Raw genomic sequence first — 23,518 nt, 5'->3', positions numbered from 1 at the left:
AGAAGACCTGCCTTACCCTAGCATGGGGACATCACAGGCAAAGCCGAAGTCTACCCCTCAGGAAATTTTCCAGTCATTGCTTGGGTCCCTCTGCTGACTCTCACAGCCCCTCCTAGGACCAGAAGCACGTAACTGTGAAATAGCCATGTGGAGTTAGCTGAAGTGCTCAGCTGAGGAACAGGAAAGTCCAATGACCTATATAGTGCTTTGACTTTTATCTCATAAATACCCTCCTCTAACCCTCTCAGGTCTCCACCCACCCTGAGCAGCTGAATGCCACCAGCAGTGTGCTGTGACACCTGTCCTAAAGGAAATTCAGGAAGTGGCCATGGTGGGGATCTTTTCCTTCACTTCTCCCAAAAGGACAGCTTTTCCCCACTGGCCTTTGTTTCTCTCAGTTCCCCACCTGAAATGCTTTCTCCTGGCTTCTGCTTTCGCCTCGCTGAATCCTACAGGACCAGCTCAAATCCCTTCTCCTTCCTGAAATCCTTCCTGGTCCTCCTCAGGAAGCAGTAATTGCTCCCTCGGATGAACACCTGGACAACGTGTTGCTGATGCTACTTGACATTTTGGCTATTTTTCCTTATATTGTTCATTATTTTATCTCATTTATTTATTTGTGCTTCTTGAGAAATAACATCCTGGGTTTTTATAAAACCTGTAGTAGTATCTTATTTTATATGGCAAATATTTTTAAAATACTTGGTAATTTGGAAGAAAAGCATCTAGAAAGAAATTTGATAGAGGTAAACAAATTTAATAAAAACTAATAAAATATTATGAGAAAAACCTATTAGCATGTAATGCTTTTATAATATATAATATTTAAAACTATTTTAAGTTATTTTCTTAAAAGAACAGTTAGAGTCTTCAGCTTCCTAACTAGACATAAGAAAATGTTTCATACTCGGCAATGAATATAGGTTACAAATATGCAAATACAGAAATGGAGATTCTGTTATCTCATCTACATGCAGAATTCCAGAAACACCAAACATGGTCCCTCTACCTGACCATCAAATCATGTTCTTGATTCTACACAGAACTGCTTACTGAGTCTTCTGGGCCAGTGATTCTACACACCAGATGCACCTCTGGATCCAGACTAGTTTAAATGAGCTTCTGATAAGCTCCATGCAATTTAAATTGTAGAGATATAGTTCTTGCCTAGAAACTAACCTTCTAAAAATGATCATGCTACTAGAGCAATAAGTTTGATGAGCAAAACCATTGTAAAGATGAATATCTATGACATTTTAAGCTTTGACAATAGTAGGTCTAGGGTTGTGGAATATTACTTGCTGGGTTGAAGAGGATCAATAGGTGGTCATGTTGAATGTATAATTTTTAAAAACCCATTTATTTAAAAAGAAAAAGGATTGCCCAATAAGTTCATCCCTTTCATTACATTTTTGTTGCTGCCATTCATATTCTGACATTATTATCTTTACCTAGACTATTGTATTGGTTCATGTTCTGCCCTCCATCTGTCATTCCAATTCAACCATTCAGGCAATAAATATTTTTTAGGGATTTATATGTGCCGAGCACTATGGTGGAAGAATTAACTCCCTCCTTTCAGAATAGCTAGTCTCCTAAACAATCAATCACATTCAACAAATCTCCCCTTTACAAAATCATGTGTAAGCCAGCCTCCCTTTCCAGTCTTATCATATACTTGTTTTGTTCATATGCCCAACTGCTTCAATCAAAGTAAATTATTCACTCTTTTCTGTGATATGTGTGTCAGTTTTTAGCATAATTCCCTGGGGTCTAGAACTACAAAATAAATCACTCTTAGAGGTAGAAGTTGTGTTCCTATTATAAATCCAACAATCTGAGAAAAACATCTCAAAATAGACAATAAAAGGATTTTGAAAATTCTTTTTTTAAATGCTTGGTAAAATTGTGGAGGAAAGTACAGAAGGGAGAAGGACCTTAATTCAGAATTAGGACAAGGAACTTAAACACAAGGAGTAGACAGACTAAAGAAACCTGAAAGCAGAGAACAACTGGGATGTCAGGAAATGAGAGCACTTGTCATAAATGTCTTTAGAAACAAACCACAGGTTAAAATATAAAATGAAGAAGTTAAGACCCTCCTATTGAAAACTTCCATGTTTTGAAGGTTAGAAATCTGAGATGCATGATTATACCCAAAGAGAAGAAGAAGAAGAAATTTAGCATTCTAAAATGGGACACATTTTTATGGAGCACCAACTGTATGCAGAGCATTGTATTTCTGTAAAGATCCAGGCAGCCTGAGCTACCCTCAGTGACCAACTGCTCCGTCATGAAGTAGCGAGAGCAAACTGTATCACAATACAGCACCGCTCTCGCTCTAAGCACAGGCTCCTGTCTGCCAAAATGAATTCCAAACTCACAATCAGGATCAAAGTTAGGCCATATTAGCTGCTCTGTATTTTTAACCTTTGTATTAAATTACCATCAAAGAGCACTAATTAAGATAAGAAATAGAGCTGCTTTGTTTCATATGCATCTTCAGATTTCTGAATTACACATTAAAACAATCGATGACATCTGTGTATGCTTTTCACAAAAGTAAAAAGCATAAATGCCTCAGGGTGCATCTGTCTGGCTAACCAACAGACTGGGGGAAAACTCTTTCTACAAGTTTCTAATAAAGTACAGAGAAATATAATAATTTTAAAGGTTACAAAAATAAGGTAAAGGCTATATAAAAATAAATCAATAAAATCTATAACAAAAAAAAGAATATTTTGGATTAACCCGAAAAAGTTGAGTTTCCTAAGGCTTTGAAAAATGAGAAAAACCATTTGGCAAAATTAGTAACTTGGATTTTTAAATTTATTTTGCTTTTAGGTTCCAGATTCAGAGATGTTCAACTGATCCAAACAGTTATAAAAGCTTAGGAGACAGCTTTCGAACAATTTTCCAAACAGAAGGGTATGTATGGCTCTTTATATATGTTGATATAAGCATTTAAATATATTACTGCATAACACATTTTCTCATTTTGAATGAGATATTTTCCTAGTCTTATTAGGGGAAAATATTTAAAGGAGTGCCTCCTTACGTTTTTATGTCATTCTTGATATGATTGAAAATTAAATGTATATACAATAGAAACTACCATAAAAAGAATATTAATAATCAGTTTGATGACTAGAGGACAATTTCTAATTTGTGCCATGAAGGCTTTTTAGAGTTCTCAATAACTAGGTCTATGTAAATGTAACACAACAGTTTCTTATTTTGATTCTTAAGTATGTTGCCCAAATGTGGCCCTTGTTTGCATTGTGGCTACAAATATTCAATCAAGACTGATCTATGTCAGAAATTGCTGTGTCAAATTTATTATCTTATTAGATGAACAAATAAAGAGAATATTTTTGTTATATAAGTTAAAACTGTATTTGATATATAGATTCTATTAAAGACTTTATCCAGCACAATCTTCCAAAGGTTATTCAATTTGCTTTTTGAGTTGTTTTCATAAGAGAATTGGTTGAAAATAATTATACAAAAATGTAATACAAAAACAGTAATAATAATAACTAGTATATTTAGCCTCACTATGTATTAGGAATTCTCCTTACAACATCGTGAGGTAGATCCTATTAGGATCCGTTCCAGGTGGACACATGAAGAAACCAAGACTCAGAAAAGTTAGTAATTTTCACATGTCTGGTAAGCAGTAGATAGATTAGGGACTCAAATCTAGGTCTGCTTGAGCTCAAAGCCTGTGCTCCTAACTGCTGTAGTTCACTACCTCTCTTGGCAGATTGCACTGTGGATATTGTTCTGCTAATTGCTTATTTCAGTTAAATATATATCATAGACATCTTCCCATGACAGTATATTCTTTTTTTAATCATTATTTTTTATTTTTTCGGTTAGAGTTGACATACAATATTATATTAGTTTCAGGTGTACACCCCAGTGATTAGACATTATAAAACTTATTAAGTGATCATTCCAAAAAATCTCATACCCATCGGACACCATACATAGTTATTAGAATATTATTGACTATATTCTCTATGCTGTACTTTACACTCCCATGACTACCCTATAACTACTAATTTGTACTTTTTAATCCCTTCACCTTCTCACCCACCCCTCATACCCCCTCTCATCTGGCAACCTTCAAAATGTTCTGTGTATCTATGAGTCTGTTTCTGTTTTGTTTGTTTATTTTTATTTTTAGATTCAATTGTTGATAGATATGTATTTATGGCCATTTTATTGTTCATATTCTTGATCTTTCTTCTCCTCCTCCTCCTTCTCCTTTTCCTTAAAGAAAACCCTTTAATATTTCACATAATACTAGTTTGGTGGTGATGAACTCCTTTAGCTTTTTCTTCTCTGGGCAGCTCTTCATCTGACCTTCAGTTCTAAGTGATAGCTTTGCTGAGTAGAGTAATCTTGGTTGTAGGTCTTTGCTTTTCATCACTTTGAATGTTTCTTGCCACTCCCTTCTGGCCTGCAAGGTTTCTGTTGAGAAATCAGCTGACGGTCTTATGGGAGTTTCCTTGTAGGTAACGAATTGCTTTTCTCTTGCTGCTTTTAAGATTCTTCTCTTTGTCTTTAACCTTTGGCATTTTAATTATGATGTGTCTTGGTGTGGGCCTCTTTGGATTCATCTTGTTTGGGACTCTCTGTGCTTCCTGGACTTGTGTGTCTATTTCCTTCACCAGATTAGGAAAGTTTTCTGTCATTACTTTTTCAAATAAATTTTCAAAATTTCACTCCCTCTCTTCTCCTTCTGGTATCCCCATGATGCAAATATTGCTTGAAGTTGTCCCAGAAGCTCCTTACACTATCTTCATATTTTTGGATTCTCTTTTCTTATTGCTGTTATGATTGGTTGGTTTTTGCTTCCTTATATTCCAAATTCTTGACTTGATTCTCATTGTCCTCTACTGTTGATCCCCTGCAAATTATTCTTTGTTTCTGTTAGTGTATCCTTCATTTCTGACTGGTCCTTTTTTATGTTGTTGATGTTTCTTAAAATTATCAGTAAACTCCTTGAGCATCCTTATAACCATTGTTTTGAACTCTATATCTGGTAGTTTGCTTGCTTCCATTTCATTTAGTTCTTTTTCTGGAGATTTCTCCTGCTCTTTCATTTGTGACATGTTTCTTTGTCTTCACATTTTGGCTGCTTCCCTGTGTTTGTTTCTAGGTATTAGGTAGATCTGCTATGTCTCCCGTACTTGGTAGAGCAGCCTTGTGTAGTAGGTGTCCTGTAGGGTCCAATAGCTCAACCTCCCCAGTTACCTGAGCTGGGCACTCCAGGCGCACCCCTGTGTAAGCTGTTCACACTGTCCTATGGTAGTTGAGCCCTAATTTATTTTGGCGTCACCCAGAGGAAATGATTCCCAGGCTAATCAGTTGTGAGGATCGGCTGCAACTACAGCAGAAGAGCTGCTGTGCAGGAGCCAACCCTGTGGAGCAGGACTTGCTTCAGTGTGGCTTTGGTGCTCACCAAGTCTACCCCTTTAGTGTGTCACTCGTGGGGGTGGTAAGGTTGTATTCCAGCGTGGTCGAAGCTAACCATGAAGTGCACTGGCTCTCGGCCTCTTGGGAGGTGCAAAGTCAGCTTCTGCCTGTGCCCTGCCCAGGGCCACCCAGTATGAGCTACAGAGCAATCTGCAAATGGCTGCTACTTGTGTTGAGCTTGGAGGTACCCAGGAGAGGCCAAGCTGTGAACTGGCAGGGGGGTGCTGCTAGGGCTGGGCCTGGGGCCACTTATTGAGAGGTACAGGGCATGCTGATGCAGTTGCTGCTTGTTTGAGAGATTTTAGGAAGGTTTGAAGCATGGGACAAGAGAGGCTAGTTGTTTGGAAAAGTCACTGGAAATGGCTTGGATGAGCTTGCAAGGAGGGTGGGGTCTCATCCTACAGGGCAGGGCAAAAAGTGTGAGCCAGGTCAATGGAGATTCAGATATGGTGCCTCCTGTGGGCTCTGTGGCAGGGAGGGCTTTGTCAAAGGAGCAATGGCCTCTGCCAACACTTCTGTCTGAGAGAAAGCTGCCCCTGGAGCTCTCACCCTAAATCCAGACAAGTTAGGTCCTCCCTGAATGGTCTAGGTTCCTTTCAAGCTGCTGCCCCATTGCTGGAGCTCAGAGGAAGTGAGTCTGAGTAAGTCCATATGTGGGCCCTTTAAGAGGATCTGCCTGGGGCCAGCAGCCTCAGCCACATTCCCCCTGTTTTTTACAACCAGGAGTTCTGGGTACTTCTCTTCCTGGCACTGGAACCCTAGGCTGGGGGTCTGATGTGTGGCTGGGACCCCTGGCTCCTCAGGGGGGACCCCTTGATCCCCAGGGGGGACCTCTACAGCCAAGATATCACTCCTGATTTTAAACTACCACATGTGGGTGTGGGACCAACCTATTCCACAATTCAGCCCTGCGTTTCCACCCTTTTTACCAGTCTCCATGTGCTGCTTCTTTAATTCCCTGGTTGTAGGACTTCTGTGCCTTTAGATTTCAGGTGGTTCTAGATGGTGTTTTTTCTGTATTTTAGTTGTAAATTTTGATGTGGTTGTGGGAGATGCCACCATCTTGACTGGAAGTCCAGCACATTCTTTTTAACAATAGCATAGTAATTTATTTATCTACCTGCTGCAATTTATTAAATTAATCCTTTTTGTGAAACATTAGGTTGTTTTCAGATTTTCACTATTATAAGCAACAGTGCAATAAATATTCTTATACTAGTTTTGCCTATTTGTGTACATATGTATATATTTCTACAAAATAAAGTTATGAATTTACAGAATCAGATGTTACAATTTTACACCTTTAGTGTTTAAGAGTTCTTATTTTTCACACCCTCTCAAATGCTGGACATTATTAACCATTATTTGGGATATCTGTCACTCACATGCATCTCTTGTTTATAACCTAATAGGTGAAAAACAAAACTATTTTAGTAGTATTCCCTTGATGTAATGGGAATTGAGAATACTTTTATATCATGAAGTATCATTTATTTTATGAATTGCTTATTTATGCCCTTTGCCCATTTTTCTTAGATTAGATTTTTTTATTGATTTGTAGGAGTTCAGTATATTGTTATAGGTGCTAATCTCTTGACTATTACATAGAATGTAAATATTTTATCTAACTTATCATTTGCCTTACAACTATGTAATGCTTTATACCTTTCAAACATTGTACTTTTTAAAGATTGTGATTTTGTGATTATACCTGTCTGTTTTATTTTGTTATATCTGATCTTGATGTCAAATTTAAAAAGAAAGACATCTCCTAATCCCCAAGATTATAAGCATTTTCTTATGGTACTTTTTACACTTAAATCTTTAATCTACATAAGAATTTTTTTTCATGTTCAGTGTGGTAGATAGGAATTGAATTTTATTTTCAAATGGTTAGTCAGTTGTCTAAACACCACTTGTTGAAAATCTATCCTTTACTCACTAAATGGAAGTGTTAGTTTTTTCATGTATTAAATGTTCACATATTATCTAATTTTTCTATTCTGTTCCTTCATTTCCTGTTCTGTCTCACTAATTTATCTCTATGTCAGTATCTTACTATTTTCATTATTTTATCATTAGAGTATTTGAGGAATATGTAAAGATATGCCCTGCAGTATAAAGTTAAACTCTATAATGGTGTGCAGAGCCCTTCTAATACAACATCCCTTCTTCTCCAGGCTCATTTCTCACACACAGATCTGCTCTAGGAATAGCAAATGTTTCAGCCTCTGGTATCTCACACTCTCATGGCTTTGCATGCTCTTCCTTATTCCTGGAGGATCAACCCCTTAATCCGCACAAGAAACTACTGCTGTTCATTCCAGGGTGCCCTCAGGTTTCACCCTCTCTGATCATCTTGTCTCTACCACATGCTTACTTTATGGGTCTTGCTTTCTTTATATACATATGCTATATAAAATATAGTGTGCATCACCCTGATTTATTGTGCTCACTTTCTGTCTCCCCTCCCCACCCTGAGAATGTATTTCCCTAGGGGGCATGTCTCATTTCACTCTGTATTCCTGATGCCTGTATTTGGCACTGAGTAGAGAGAGTAAGTGCGCAATTAACAAATGAATGAATGTCGTCACACCAACATCATAATGATGCAAAATGAAACAGAAATGATAATTCTTGCTATAGACCACCCCCTCTGAAGTTACGATAATGATCTTGGTGCCTGATTAATATTTGGAGGTCCCCTAGTGACATAGATTGGCAAGTTCTTGCTGTTACACTGGTGGTGTGATACCTAAGTGCCATACATTGACAGTGTACCTGTTCCATAACAATTAAGATCAAAACTAGGTTCATTTTACCCAAAATATATATATAAAGAAGTCATAGTGTATTACATAATCGATAAATATGTCCCGTTCCAGTAAAACAGTAGTGTCAGCTTTGCCAAGTTCTGTAAACTGTAACAGATATCTCTGAATTGGATGTGGGAGTTCCTTCACCGGGCTCTTCATTTCATGTGTGTTTTAGGAAGAATTTGATGTTTCTGCTTTGATATCAAGTACTAAAACAAACATACTTGATGTGTGGTCCTTGCATAGTAAAATTGGCTTTTTCCTAGAGTGTACATCTAATTGCTTCTAGAGCAAATTGACATTCTTTCTGTACTGCCGTTAGATCTGGACATGTTGTTAGCCAAAAGCCAGAATGCTCCACTCCTAGAGATGGAAATATTTGTAAAAGAAAAAGCTGCCTGTTATTTTTGATACAGAGTAAGAGCATTTCATGGCCTTAGGTTAAAAAAAAAAAAGAAGAAAAGAAACCTTTAAACACATACTGTGTTGAATTTTTTTCCGAGCAAAAGCAGTTCCTCTTGATTTTCTTATTAGCTTTTAGAGTACAAAAGATATTCTCACTCAGGTGCAGAGAGGCCAGTTCGGTATGTGGTCTGCAAGGAACATCGCACTAATCCATTTGACTCTTAGCATACTTAAGAGAATTCGTAGCTCTTGGTTTTTTTCTATCTCCCCCAATTTAAAGGTCTTGAAAGCTAGTCCTTTTCTGTTGTTTGAAAACAGTAAACTTTGTTAAGACACTTAGAATCTGCACAGACACACCACTTCCTTCTGTAAGAAAGCGCAGTGGTGGTTCTTAGAGATGCATTTTCCTACCTCTCTGCCCAGAATTCACGTTTTCAAGAGACAGTAGCTCAGTGAGCAGCGTCCAAAACCCTTACTGTTCCCAAGGTTCTTTTTCTTCTAAAAGCATAAATACGTTGTACTTTCATTAAAGACATAGTTTTTCCACCAGCTTTACAGAGGTGAAATTAACTTAAGTCCGAAACAAATACTTTCCAAATTCTGAGTAAGAATTTCTATAGTATAAATCACCATATTTAGTTAGCTTTTACCAAAGAGGCCATCACTGTTTTTTCTAAAAAAGAAGAGAGAACTCAGAGGAAAGGAATTTGTCACTGTTGAGAGTACCTCCATCATCACCATGATTCATCTTTCTCTTGTTTGACAAAAATAAACTAACAGGTCCATCTATTCTAATTGTGAGCTCAAAAAGACACAAAGGTTTATCTTGGTTGATGAGGTGCCTTTAAAACCAATAAGGTTTGTTCTGTACTCTCCCAAGAAAGAGTGGCTGGTATCTCTGTTTGCCGTGTGTCCATGCATCGTGCCTCACTTCTGCTTGCCTCAGAGTGTCTCATGGATGTTTTCTAGACTCTTTCTTACTTGTCCTTGCAATAAAGCAAGTGACTGAGATGTTCCCAGATGGGTGAGAGGACTATAACTATGCTAATAAAAACCAGGACTGTCCACCCTCTTCCTCTTCCTCCCCTGCAAGTGCCTAGTGGCCATTCTTCCTGAAATAAAGTGTTAAACAGAACTTAAGATTAGTCTAGTGACGTATGTAAGGACAAGAAACTAATATTTGTTTTCTCCACATACAGGCACTATGCTTGGGACTTTTTCATTCATTATTCTCAACACTGCATTGTTCTCAACTCAACACAGCATCATTATGTCTGTCTTTTGTATGAGGTAACTGAAGACCTGAGAAATAAATAACTTGCCCAAAGTCACCCAGATATTAGTGAGGGACCATTTTTTCATTACACTATACCACCCTTTACTAAACACCAAATTTTGTTATTTTGACAGTGTGGAAATAGTGGCTGAGAAACCCCAATTTTTAAATACCTTTGATATATACCTTCCCTCAAATCACATAGCAATTCAGAGTAGCTTTTATCTCTTCCTTCAAGTGAAGTCTGAAAGCTCTGAGAGGCCAGTACATGTTCAGTCAACCAAATCTTGTTGATTCTGGGGCATTACCACAAACCTCTAACAACTCAAGACTTACTCTGATCATTGCTCCATCCCTTGCAGATAGCTCCATACCTCTGAAAAGTTCATGGTTTTCCATCAGTCTACTCTCATCCCATATGCTCCTTAGCTTTCTTCTGAGAAAAATTCTTGGGCATTGGTTTGCCCAAGGCAAATAACTAGGAAACAACTAGGTCAGATTAAACTTAGTTTCAAATGAGAAACATGTTGATTGCTGGTGCCTTCAGGAATACGGTGTTCTTCAGAAAGTAGAAAATATGTGGTTGCATTTGGGGGGTATTTGAATTGTGTTTTGTTTCACGATTTGTTTTCTGTAACCACTGATGCTGCCCCAAGTATCATCTTACAATCAGACCACTTGGTGATTATAATATTTTCTAGTTAAATGACATTTAAAGCCTAGTTTTATGAGCTCCAGCATAATTGGCTAATTTGGTAAACTCCAGATGTGTGAGATAATGTGCCACTCATTCAAGTGCCTTTCAGACAGCATAAATGGCACAGCCCCAGGAGGTATAATCACTCCCTCTTGTTTTCATTAAGAAGGGGAATGAGTGGCTTTTGACGCAGACAAAGGAAGTGGGGCGTCTACAACTCAAAATCAGCAACAACCTGGTAAGATTTGGACATTTTCTTTTTATAGGTGAAATCACTCTAAGATCTTTGGCTTAATTTGGTGTCTTAGTGGATCTACTTTTTTAAAAGTGGTGTGTGTAATTTAACATGGCCAAGTGATTTTGAAAACCATTCTGAAATAAAAAGAATGACCCTTATAGAAACTCCCCTGAGTAAAGTAGTCTCTGGAAAGTAGTCACATGGAAGTGAGGAGAAGCAGGGGTGTGCTAATCCTAACCCATGGCCAGCTATGTTGGTTATTTGAGCAATCAGCAGCTGCACAACCTAAACCAAGTTCCAACTTCACAAGGCCCAGGGGTGTCACTGCTGCTTTTTCTTTCTACCCACTTCAGCATCCAACAGAAACCAGCTCATCTACCTTGCATTTTCAAACTGAAGTGAGCGAGTGGTTCTCAGCATTGCTGTTCCCCGGATCCTGAGGCTGGTCCCTCTTATCTGCCTATAGATCCAGTGAAGTTCACATACAGCTGAGTCATGGGTCACTGTGGACTCACTGCCCCTTAAACAATGGAGTTTTCACTCCGGTACATAATTACAGAATGTACCGCAGGACCTTAAACAGATATTCTGCAGTGTACATCAAGTGCGTGTCGATCATTGGCTGTTGACTGGGTTTGCAAGCCGGGTTTGCCCAAGTGAATTCACTCTTCGGTGGGTGCCAGATGTGCACTGTGGCTTCTGTGCTGAGTTTCTGGTGCCTTGAGTACCTTGTCTCCCTTCTTTTTTGTTTTACCAAAGAGGCCCTTCCTGCGACCTACTGGACCTCCCTTGAGTACTCTCATTTTGTTTCGTTTCCAGCTTTATTGAAATATAATTGACATAAAACATTGTGTAAGTTTAAGGTGTACAATGTGATGATTTGATACACACACATATATAGGGTATCCCAAAAAAGTATATACACTATTTAAATAATTATAAAGGCAGTGTTCATTAAAATATATTTCATTTTCAAAATTGAGCTATCAGCTATTAAAGTGTGTATACATTTTTTTGGGACACTCTGTATTGAGAAATAATTACCACAACAGAGTTGGCCAATACCTCTTTCACTTCAAATAATTACCATTTTGTGTGTGTGTGTGTGTGTGTGTGTGTGTGGTGAGAACATTTAAGATCTACTCCCTTTATTACTATCAAGTATACAATAAAGTATTGGTAACTCTAGTCACCATGCTATACATTACATCCCTGCTCCTTTGTTATGTGAGGAGGAGAAGGAAAGCACTTGCTCCCACACTACAGAGTTCAGCCCTGGCCTACCTAGGCTTCTGAATGAGGGCACAAGTGTCCTCATTAGCTAGGGGAGAAAGAGGAAACCAGGAAAGAAAAGAAAAGGTGAGAATTTGGAGAATAAACGACAGCAAATCTGTCTGGCAGGTCTCAGCGCGAGGGGCCCGGGTGGAGAACATGTACAGCGTCCAGTAGACTGAAGCCATTTCTCCTTCCAAGTCTTCTCCTGTTTTGAGAAGAGAGAATAAAGGTGATCACAATTCAGGCATGGGCTTACTATTATTTTTCTTGTATAATCTGTGTTCCTTTTAAAACTGGTTTATCAATGCTTTCGTGTATTATTCTCACAAATTTTCAGTCATAAGATATATATAATTGCTTTTCACAGAAAGCGTATGCTATGTTGCTAAGAACTTTAAACTCTGATTATTTAGCCATTCACAATTGAAAATGAAAGGCTGAAGGGTAAGGAGGAAGACTGTTGAAGAAGCATGGACAGTAGCTTATTCCAATATTTTTTTAAGTCAGGCAATTAAACTATTGGTGCATGATTTGGCATTTCTGTTTTATCAGATTATTTTACAGCACTACTATGGCAAATAGTTTTTGATTAAAGCTGTGTTGGCTGTAAATAGTTTTTACAACCAAGGAGTGGATAATGAATTTCCAGAGTGCTCAGAAAGCCGTGTCCTCGGTGCTTCAGTGCCCCAGAGTTCTGTTTCCTTTTCTAAATCAGAGGTCTTCAGTTCTGCCCACAGAGTGACCTTTAAAATGGTTTCAGCTCCTAGATTTCCCTCCTGTCATCACCACAGATTGCTAGCTGACAGTCACACTCCGACTCCCCCAGCCCCTCACTAACAGTGATTTCTGAATTACTGACTGGCCTTTGGCAAGGATTTAACTGTTGCCAAAGAGTAAGTGAAAACGTTTGCAGGGATGTCAGCCCGTCAGCAAGGCCTGATTAAGAGACCAAACACAGCCTCTCTCCGCTTGCAGTGCTGACAAGGAGGAAAGGAGGACCGGTTGTTTGGATGGAAGTAGTTGTCTTTCGGGGAGGTTTGTGTCTCAGTTCAGAGCTGGAGCAGATATTCCCCATGTTTTATGGAGTGTTAATGGGAGGTGAGGAGATTCCATAGTCAATGGGGGATATCCCACTGGAAATATTTTAGGCTTTTATTTTGAGTCATTCTGGATTTCTGATGGGCTAGAATCACAGTCACCTCGGGGAAAAGAATATGTCTTTACTAAAAACAAAGTCCTTTTTCTAGTGATGATTAAGCTGAACATTTCCCGATGAGCATGAGAAAGAAAATCTAAAAACTCTTCCACCTTTCCCCAATTCTCTTATTATAGAAAGTACCTTAGGCATGATTTGAAATAGGCAAGGTTAAAGGAGTTAATCTTTTGTCTTCATCATTGATTTCATCTAGTGTCTCTAATTTTGTAGAATTACATCATTCAATATACTATCTTTTTGGTAGGACCTTCTATTCCTGGCCATATGCAAATTTGATCTCATTTTATTTTCCTCAGAAATTAAAGGTCTCATAAGAAGTTATGTACACACATACACATTCACACATACGGGTATTTAAATTCTAGTTGAATTGCTTAGAGATTAGATGGCTACATTTTCTTTGTAAATCCCATGAGTCAGATACCATTGGAGAATCCATGAGTATTAATTATGATAATTTTACTAAGTTCCGCTTAGGAATCTGTTTAATCACTTAGTTACACTGCTATCATGGCTCATCCTGAATTTTTTGTCTAGTCTCATGACGTTAGCTTTACCTTTCCTCCAGGCCTTGGAAAGGAGAAAATTCAGACATTATTGTTATAATAGTGATTATATTCTGAACCATTGTTATCCATTTTAGCCCTTTACTGTTTACAGAGTGTGTCCACATGTGTTTCCTCACCTGATACTTACAAGAATGCTGGCAGGTAGGAATGTAGGGAGTATTAACTCTAGTTTTCTAGTCAAGAAATTGATAAAATATTAAAGGACTTGCCCAGCATCTCACAGCTGGTATTTGTTGGGGTGGGGACTCATCTGAAATCTTCTGCATCCTATACCATGTTCCCTACTCTATCAATAACTTAACAGTGATATTAGTAATAATAGAAGCAACACCTGAGATTTACACTCTTTCCATTATTACATATTCAAAGCAGTCACACATCTCATCTCATTTGGCAGAATAGCATTTGGGAGAGGTAGGGAAGAGATGATGTGGTTGGTTACATTCTACAAACTAGAAAACTACAGCAGAAGAGAATTTAGTTAGATTCCCAGAATAATAGATGGGATCCTAAGACCAGCACTCACAGAATACAAAGGTATAATTTTTTTAAAAAAATAGTTTATTGATTTTTAGAGAGGGGAGAGGGAGAGAGAGAGAAAGAAACATCAATGTGAGAGCATATCGATTGACTGCCTCCTGCACACCACCTACTGAGGATCGAGCCTGTAACCTGGACATGTGCCCTGACCGGAGATTGAATTGGCAACCTCCTGGTGCACGGAATGATGCCCAACCAACAGCCACATTGGCCAGGCTCAAAGGTATAATTTTTTAATGGTATCTTGGGCAAGTGAAATTGGACTAAAATGTATTTTGAAGTATGGCACCATCATCCCATGAGACCAAGATAAAGGCCCATGATCCTTAGGACAGAGCTGACTTCAAAAGAAGTTACAGGATTCAGTGTAAGTTTAAGGCTCAATGCATAAACTAAACTTACTTATTTGACCTGTAGATGTCTTTGCCTAACTCAACTTGAGTATTGGATAATAACCAGGAAGCATGAAACACAAGATAAAGCATTTAACTAAAATTCCTTTGGTGAATTGTCAGAAGGAGTGAAAACTCTTTTAATTGCTATGTATGTTGAAATATGTGATCACTAAGATCTAGAGCAGGTGCCTGCTGTATGCAGTATCTTTGCTCTCCTGCTGATAAACACTATGTTCATAATTCTCCTGTTTGAAGACAGAGAACTCATAGGAAAACAAATCCCTAGCACACAGTCTCAGTGGTAACAAAAAAATGAGACAAAGTGTGAGATGAGCTTTGGAAACTGTTAAAGAGAGTTTGTCAGTTTATGTTACATGAATGAATTCTTTGATTTCTTTACATTAAGTCTTTCTTACATTAGAAGAATCAAGAACCAAAATGAAAGAAAAGAACATGCTCTAGCCTTGACTGGTGTGGCTCGTTGGTTGAGCATGTCCCATGCACCGAAAGGTCACAGGGTTCAATTCTGGGTCAGGACACATACCCAAGTTGATGTTTCTCTCTCTCTCTCTCCCTCTCCCTCCCTCCCTTTCTAAAATCAATAAAAACTTAAAAAAAAAAAAAAAAAGAACATGCTCTGGTGTCATTACCAATTTGTTTCCTTTAAATTTCAGTTCACAGGTCAATGTGCATTTTATAATCCAAGTAACAAAACTCCCAGAAGTTGGCACTATTTATAAAGGAACCAAAATTAAAAGAATATTGTGATGCAGTCCATTAAGTGATAGGACATACAGTGACAGAGTATGCCTGAAACTATGGATAGTACTGAGCCTTATTAATACTGTTTTCTCCTATACATACATAACTATGATAAAGTTTAATTTATAAATTAGGCAATTTCACAGATGGAAAATTCATTCTCACCATAGCTCTTAGCAATCTCAACATATGATTTTTTTTCTTTCCTTATTAAGTCAAGGACTTTCACCTTTTTTCTTAAAGGAAGCAATTTATGACTTTTCTTTGTCATATTTGAATTGCCAGCATCACTACTCTTGTGCTTTGGGGCAGTTATTAAGTTAAATAAGTGTTATTTGAACATAGGCACTGCCATAGGATGACAGTCAATCTGATAATCAAGAGGCCTACTAAGTAACCAACAGGCAGGTAGCATATGCAGCGTGGGTGCACTGGACAAAGGGATAATTCATGTCCCAGGTGGATGGAGTGGGGGGTTGTGAAATTTTATCACACTACTCAGAATGATGCACAATTTGAAACTTAGGAATTTTCATTTCTGGGATTTTCTATTTAATATTTCAGACCATAGTTGGCCATGGGTAACTGGAGATGTAGAAAACACTACTGTATCAGTAACTAGAGATCTAGCTTCATGTGTAAAATAAAATATGTGTTAGACTATGAAAATGTTTCTTAGCCACTCATTCACTCTTTAATCCCCATGAGCTGTCTTTTGACTTCACTCATATTTGCAGACTTCTCTCTCAGAAGTCACCACAGGCCTCCTGTCCTTTTGTTTAGAATCTGAAACACTGAAGATTGTAAGATGCGCTATTATTTTATGTACCATTGGAAAAAATGATGGATGACAACTAAACTCCTTGGGATGATTTAACAATGGATATGGGTTTGAGTGAGAAGGAATAATTTCAAATGGCCTTCTAGTTTTTGGCATACATGTCAGGTGATGGACAAATTATGCCACTTGCATATTCAGAGATCTTTGATGATTTCCCATTGATCCCTATGCTAGGCCACCACAACGATCTCCCCAGTGATCCTCACCTTCTTACATTTATGGTCTTGTATAATCCCTTATTTTTGCGCATGGACTAAGCTTATTGATTTTCTTCTAATGAAGAGAATATGGTAAAAGTGATGAGATGTTACTTTTAACAAAACTACATCAAAGACTGGTTTTTGTCTTGGTGGCCTTGTCTTACTGTTCTTGCTCTCCTGCTTTCTGGCTTTTTCATTGCTTTGAGATAAGCTCCCCTACGGAGAAACCCATGTGGCAAGGAACTGAAGGTAGCTCTGACCAGTAGCCAATGAGGACTGAGGACCTCAGTCCAACAACAACATGGAAAGAACTGAATCCTGCCAACAGCCACATAAGTGAGCTTAGAAGTGAGTCCTCCACCAGTCAAGCTTTTAGATAAGACCTCAGGTCCAGCTTATAGTTGACTGCAATCTCATGGGAGACCTTGAGTCAGGGGTGCATGCTAAACCATGCCCAGTTTCCTGACCCATGTAAATTCTGTGCTAATAAAATTTTGCCACTAAATGTTGAAGAAATTTGTTAAACAGAAGTAGTTAGGTAATGCAATACACAAGAGCAAATCTGAAACCCTTGACATATTTATTTGGGGCCCACCATCCCACCATATCTTTTTCTTAACTGAAGTCATCTCATGCATCTTATTTTCAAGCCTTTCAGGACCAATTATAACTCCTTAAATAATTTTTCTGTACATACTCATCAGCCAAGAATGCTATTTTCCCTTTTTTCAGCTCTGGAAATTCTGGTCATTCACAAATGTCCAGCTCATATGCTGTCTTCTCTTTGATGCCTTCTCTCATCATCCAAAATGGAAATAATTTTTTCTCCATCTGTTTTCATATGGCACTCTGATTCTCCATGACAATATATCTCTTCCCAGTCAGATATAGCTGGATCAGATCTCACATATAAGTTTGGAAACTTGGGCAAATTATTTAATCTCATTATACTTCGGTTTCTTCATTTGTAATATGGAGATAATACCTACTTGACTGTGTTGCTAGCACTCAGTATAATACTGTAAATTAGTACGTAAACATTGTAGTTAATTATTCATAACTACAAGTGGAACTCTGATGAAATCATTTTTGGGGCTCCTAAAGTGTATCACACAGTTCTTTGTGTATAATCATTGTCCAATTTAGGTTTGCTGAATTTAATTGAATGATTGATCTTTTCATATACTCAGCTATTCTAGCCACATTAATACAGAAAATAAATATAGTCAAATCAAAGCTAATATGAAGAAAAATTTATTACCTCCATGATATCTTTAAAACCCATACTCTAGAGATAATAATTTGTCTCTATCTCCAAAAAATAGCATTTTTGTAGCAGCTTCGGGAAGATAATAGAATATCATTCATGATCATACTGGTATCTAAAGGTAGAGGGTTGGATTTTGGCATATGGTGTTTAGATTGAGAGGACTCACCACTGACAAGTGTTGCTGGATGGCTTTTAGGGGCTTTAGTTGGGGAAAGTGGAAGGGATGATAAAGACCCAAGTGAAGGGCAAATAATCTGCCTACCCCGATTGTTTAGAATGTGCTCTGTCTTCACTACTGTACCTAAGACATTGCCTGCCTAGAGTTTAATAAGCACAGGGACCCAAAACAGTATAAATAAAAATCAATATTCTGGTCAATAAAAAAAAACAAAATAGAGTAAAAACAAATGTATCTTTAAAATAGAATCAGAGACAAATCAAGAATTGAATTTTAAAAGTCAATATTAACACACTTTTGGCCCCAGAAACCACAAACAACCATCCTGCTGAAAACAACTATAAATATTGTACAAACTACACAAAACTACTTTTTAAAGACATTAGAGAACCAGTAAAGCAGACAGAACTCATGAGGGGCTACAAAATCTGAGGGCAGGAAGCCCACCTCAGTGAGCTCTACATTCAGTCAGGCTTTTTCCCTAAAGGCTCTGGTAAGTCTTGTGAGAAAGGTTGGGGAGGGAGTTGAGACCAAGTCTTGGGTGAAGAAAGGAGGTAGAGTTTGCATTCAGGGCTGCTAAATGGCTAACACCTAAGGATCAAAAATCCCAGAGTAGAGGGAAGCTTGAGAGAAGTGAACCCAAAGATCTATATATAATTTCACCTTGAGACACTTGCCACCTCCTCAGCTGCATGTCAGCAGCAAGACAAAAACAAAAACAGAAGCTGGGGAGCTACAGAAATGAGCAGAAATTTCAGCAGCCCCATGATGCTGAGGAGACAAAGGTTAGAGTTCAAGCCCAGTCAGACAGAAGAATTCTGGCAAACACTCCAGGTGTTCAGTTGATAGCCTGGATGTTCACTCTCAAGTGTAAGGGCTCTGCCCTAGAAACATGAGGAAAACAAACACATTGTTTAGGCCTACCAAAGCCAAGATCCAACCCTCAGCAAAATGAAGGTGACCTGCTCTACTCCATCTGTTTGCTGGGAGAAAGTTTATTCCTCGTTGGAGGAAGATACCCTCATCCAGAGGCTCTTTGATTTTTTTTCTTTATGCACAATGTCCTAATTCAATAAAATAAAATTACAGGGCTTTAGGAGGGAAAAAGACCAAATAACTGAATATCAAGAGAAACAGAAACAATAGGTGATTCAAATTTTTGAATTATCAAACAGGAACTATTTAATTTAATTTTCATCTTGGTAAAATATACATAACATAAAATTTACCATTTTAGCCACATTTAAGTGTACAGTTCAGTGGCATTAAGTACATTCATTTTGTTGTGAAACCATCTCCACCATCCATCTCCAGAATTCTTTCATCTTCCCAAATTGAACTCTGTACTCATTAAACACTAACTCCCCATTTCTCCCACCCCCTCCAGCCCCTGGCAACACTATTCTACTTTCTATCTCTATGCGTTTTACTACTCCAGGTACCTCATATAAGGGGAATCATACAGTATTTTTCTTTTTATTACTGGCTTATTTCACTTAACATAATTTCTTTAAGGTTCATTCATGTTGTACCATGTGTCAGAATTTCCTTCCTTTTTAGGGCTAATAGGCCATTGTGTGTATCCACCACATTTTGTTTATCCATTTATATGTCAATGGTCATAGGGGTGGTTTTCACCTTTTGGCTGTTGTGAACAGTGCTACTATGAACATATGCATACAAAAGTTTCTTTGAATCCTTGCTTTCTATTATTTTGGGTATATACGCAGAAGTGGAATTGCTGGATCATGTAATAATGGTATGTTTAACAGACAGGAAATTCCTTTAAAAGATATAATATGTTTAAGAAAGAAAAGAAAACATGGGGAATTTCACCAGATATATGAAATCTGTTTTAAAAAGTACTTGATTGGGAATCTTGAAAAATACTGTAACAGAAAATAAGAATTCAGTAGGTGGGTTTTCAACCCATGTATTATATTGTCGGTATGTAATGTGTTAATCAGTTTTGTAAGTTCTTAAATATTAGGGACCATGTTTTATCTTACTATGCAGTAGTAGGTACTATAATTGTAGTAGTAGTGTTGTAATTGTTTCATTAAATAAGAACGGAAATAATTATAATACATATATTTTTTACAGGAGAAATCATAAAAATTTTTAAATTTCATTTTAAGCAGTTAAAATAATAACTTACCAGGTGCCTGGCACTTTGCTGAATGCTTTGCATACATATTAACTCAATTCTCAAAACAACCTATGGGTGAGGAACCTTCATTTTGCCCGTTTTATCAATGTGTCAACCAAGACCAGAAAGTTTATGTAACTTTCTGAAGTTAACTTGGTAAAGTTTATGAAACAGAAACTGTTCTGCTTTGGCTGACTTGCTAGTTGCAAATTTTAGAATATAAATGGAAAATTAAGAAGCTAAATTGCTTGGTCACATCTGCTAGGGCACTAAAGTCTTCTCACAATGTGACCTTTACATTTTCTCAGATGTTCTTTCTTGATAGTGGGACACTACTTAATGTACTTTGGCATGGGCTCTTTTATGCATATTTGTCGCATAAGAAACACCACTGAGATGAACAGAATGTCCCGTCTTCCTCCTTAAACTCCAAATTGCTCAGGGCCACAAAATACAAACCAGGGCTTTAAAGCTGACACTTTCATTTCCTCCTCTTATGTGTGTGGATCTCATTTTCAGGATGCTGACATTTTACCTTTCTTACATCCCTGTCTCCAGGTCTTCCTCTACCCCTTCACCTGTCTACAATGTTTAATCCTTTTGCTACACCTCCTCAGAGCATGATGGCTTTTGATGGCCAGTCTTCTCCAGTGATAGGACATTCCTTGGGGAAATCCATTTGCTTTCAGCCTTGGCAGGGAAGATCATACGTTTATTACATAGAACAAAAGGAGTATTCATCGGGGCTTTAAGATTCCCAGTGTATTTGCCTTCAGCTCTCTCGTCCTCAAAGTCTTTATTCACCCAGGTTACATTTCTAAGTGTCCCACTTCCTATTTTATTCTCTTATTTTGGACCCTCCAATATAGAAGACTTCCTTTTTCCTTCCTCTTTTTCTCTTTTCTCTCTCCCCTCTCTCTTTATCAAAAGAGAACTACTCATTTCAGACAGAAATTTTACTTTGGTCATTTTTTAAAATGAAAAGAGTACCTCCTTTTGTGACATTGGGCAGAAGCATTATTAAGTATCCCTTCATTTCTCTCTGGTGTGAGACCCAATTCCTTCAAGTTTACAAAGGCTTTTAGATATAGGAGGTGATGGGCCAACAACAGCACCAGTCCAGCTAAGAACAGATAAGAATAAATAGCTACATCTTTTCTATATTTATGCTGTGTCCTTACCAGTCTTAGAACACATAACTCAGCAAGCAAATAGTACTTAGTGGCTGTCCGTGTGTACACAGTGTTCCGTTAGGCCCCACACAGAATACGTCAGAAGGACACAAGTTCAGCCTTCTAAAAGCTTAATTTTGCAATGAAAGGAAGGACTGAATGAGTAAAAATTACTGTTTCAGTTAGATGATTCTATTAGCTTTTGTGAAAAAGTCCTTCTGAAAGCATCAGCAAAAATGGTAGCGATCCGACCAGTTGGAAAATAGCTTTGCGTTTTCAATGCCTCCGTATCTCGTCGTATCTCTTATAGAGCCTTCCTCAACCACGGGAGAAAGACCCACAAAAACTCTGAAGGGACTTTCCAGACAGAAGTAAACTGTCCCCATAGGCAATAAAAATCTTCAAAGTCTCCCTTTCGTTGAACTTGTTGCTTTTCCTACGACAAATGGACACATCAAACATAAAATTTAATTGAGACACACTAAAGTAAAGGTCTGGCTTTACCTGAATAGGAGAGGTTACAGCATTCCATTAAGGAGACAGCAAGGTGCTAACAACACATTGACTACTTTATATCACAGTATATTGAACTTCTAATCACCATCGACTGTTTGGACCATCATTTATTTAGGATTTCAACAGCCTCCCGTTAAGCTCTGCTGTGTGATTCTATTTTACATTTCTTTTCCTGTGCGTTTGTTTTAATTTAAGAGCCAGTGTGCATATTGACAATTCTTTGACAGCAAGGGTAAAACCACCAGGAGTATATCTGTTTATTGAGGACTGACAGCTTTATAGCTAACATAAAAATAATCTAATGTTTATTGGGGCAAATGTTTGGGCTGCGGATTAAGTGAAACTACTGAATAGAGAAAACCTTTTCATCCTGCTCAGACTTCTCAAATAAGGTTTGGAATCAACTACATTAAAACTTTTTGTGTTGCTTTCTTTAAGGCTCCTCCCTTAATTCATCCCACTACCTACACCCCTCCACTTCTCTACTCCAAATTATGTTTTACAACAGGGGTTTTGCAAGACGTAAAACCTTGAAAAGGAAGATGCTACCGTGCAGAGGTTCACTGCTCTAGAATTTACAATGGCCAAGCAAATTTTCTAGATAACAGTAAAGCAAAAGCCAAACCACATTGCTCATAATATAAACTACTTTTTCTGCTGTTCTCTATAACTTACATATAATAAGCGCTCTTAATTTTTTTGTTTTTGTTTTTTGTTTCTGTTATTTTTAATTATTGTTGGCAAGGAAGAGGAACAGAAATTGCTTTAAATTGTGGTGAAGGCCTGGGGGGGGAGGCGGAGGGGAGGGAGTCAATGGGGGGGGGAAAGGGGCCATCTATAATACTTTCAACAATAAAGATAAATTTTTAAAAAATAATAAAGTAAAAGTAAAATTAAAAAGGTCTGGGGAAAAACTAGTTTTAAACTGTTAAGGAGTTGTGTGTTTTCAGTTTCGCCTTTAGCCAAGTAACAACAGCATTAGATTGTTGTCTGTTATTTAAATTAGATATTTGAAAGGTTTAAAAATAAGCTATTTTCTCTATAAATGGAAATATTACCCATCTGGGAATAATCTATTAAAGTAGTTCATTAAACTATTGTTATATTAACAATGCTTAACTTTACTTTTTTTTTAACTTGATATTTATTCAAATGACCACTAATACCCTTTTCCTAACATCTTTCTTCCAAAATATAGAGAAGCATTTTATACTCATCTAACTCATCCTAGCAATGTTCAGGTCAGCTATTACTATTCCTCTTTTTATCACACACACACACACACACACACACACGCCCCTGATCCTATTTTGCACTGAGCAAAATAAATGGGAGAAAAAAATTAAGCAACTTGTTAAAGGTCGCTAAGGAGTGGCTACAGAGCCAGAAATGGAAACCAGGTTTACTAGCTGAGTCCAGCACTGCAAGCCAGTTAAGTAAAGTTCATTGTCTCTTTCCCTTGAAAAAACTGTGTATCTCCTGACAGCGCTGATACGTGAACATTCAACTAGCTCAG

At 37.7% G+C, this 23,518-nt stretch overlaps 1 protein-coding gene across 1 annotated transcript in view; it reads left to right on the top strand.

Moving 5' to 3' along the window:
* SLC25A21 (solute carrier family 25 member 21) overlaps positions 1 to 23,518 on the top strand; it is a 459,822-nt gene that overhangs the window by 321,000 nt on the left and 115,304 nt on the right. Inside the window, exon 3 of the mRNA XM_087823557.1 lies at positions 2,845 to 2,928. Within this exon, the coding sequence (XP_087679683.1) occupies positions 2,845 to 2,928 (84 nt within the window). The remainder of the gene's footprint in view (positions 1 to 2,844; positions 2,929 to 23,518) is intronic.

This window comes from Miniopterus natalensis, chromosome 1 (assembly GCF_054644295.1).
Source record: "Miniopterus natalensis isolate mMinNat1 chromosome 1, mMinNat1.hap1, whole genome shotgun sequence".
In the NCBI taxonomy this organism is placed as follows: domain Eukaryota; kingdom Metazoa; phylum Chordata; class Mammalia; order Chiroptera; family Miniopteridae; genus Miniopterus; species Miniopterus natalensis.
This window is presented reverse-complemented; position numbering and strand designations above follow the sequence as displayed.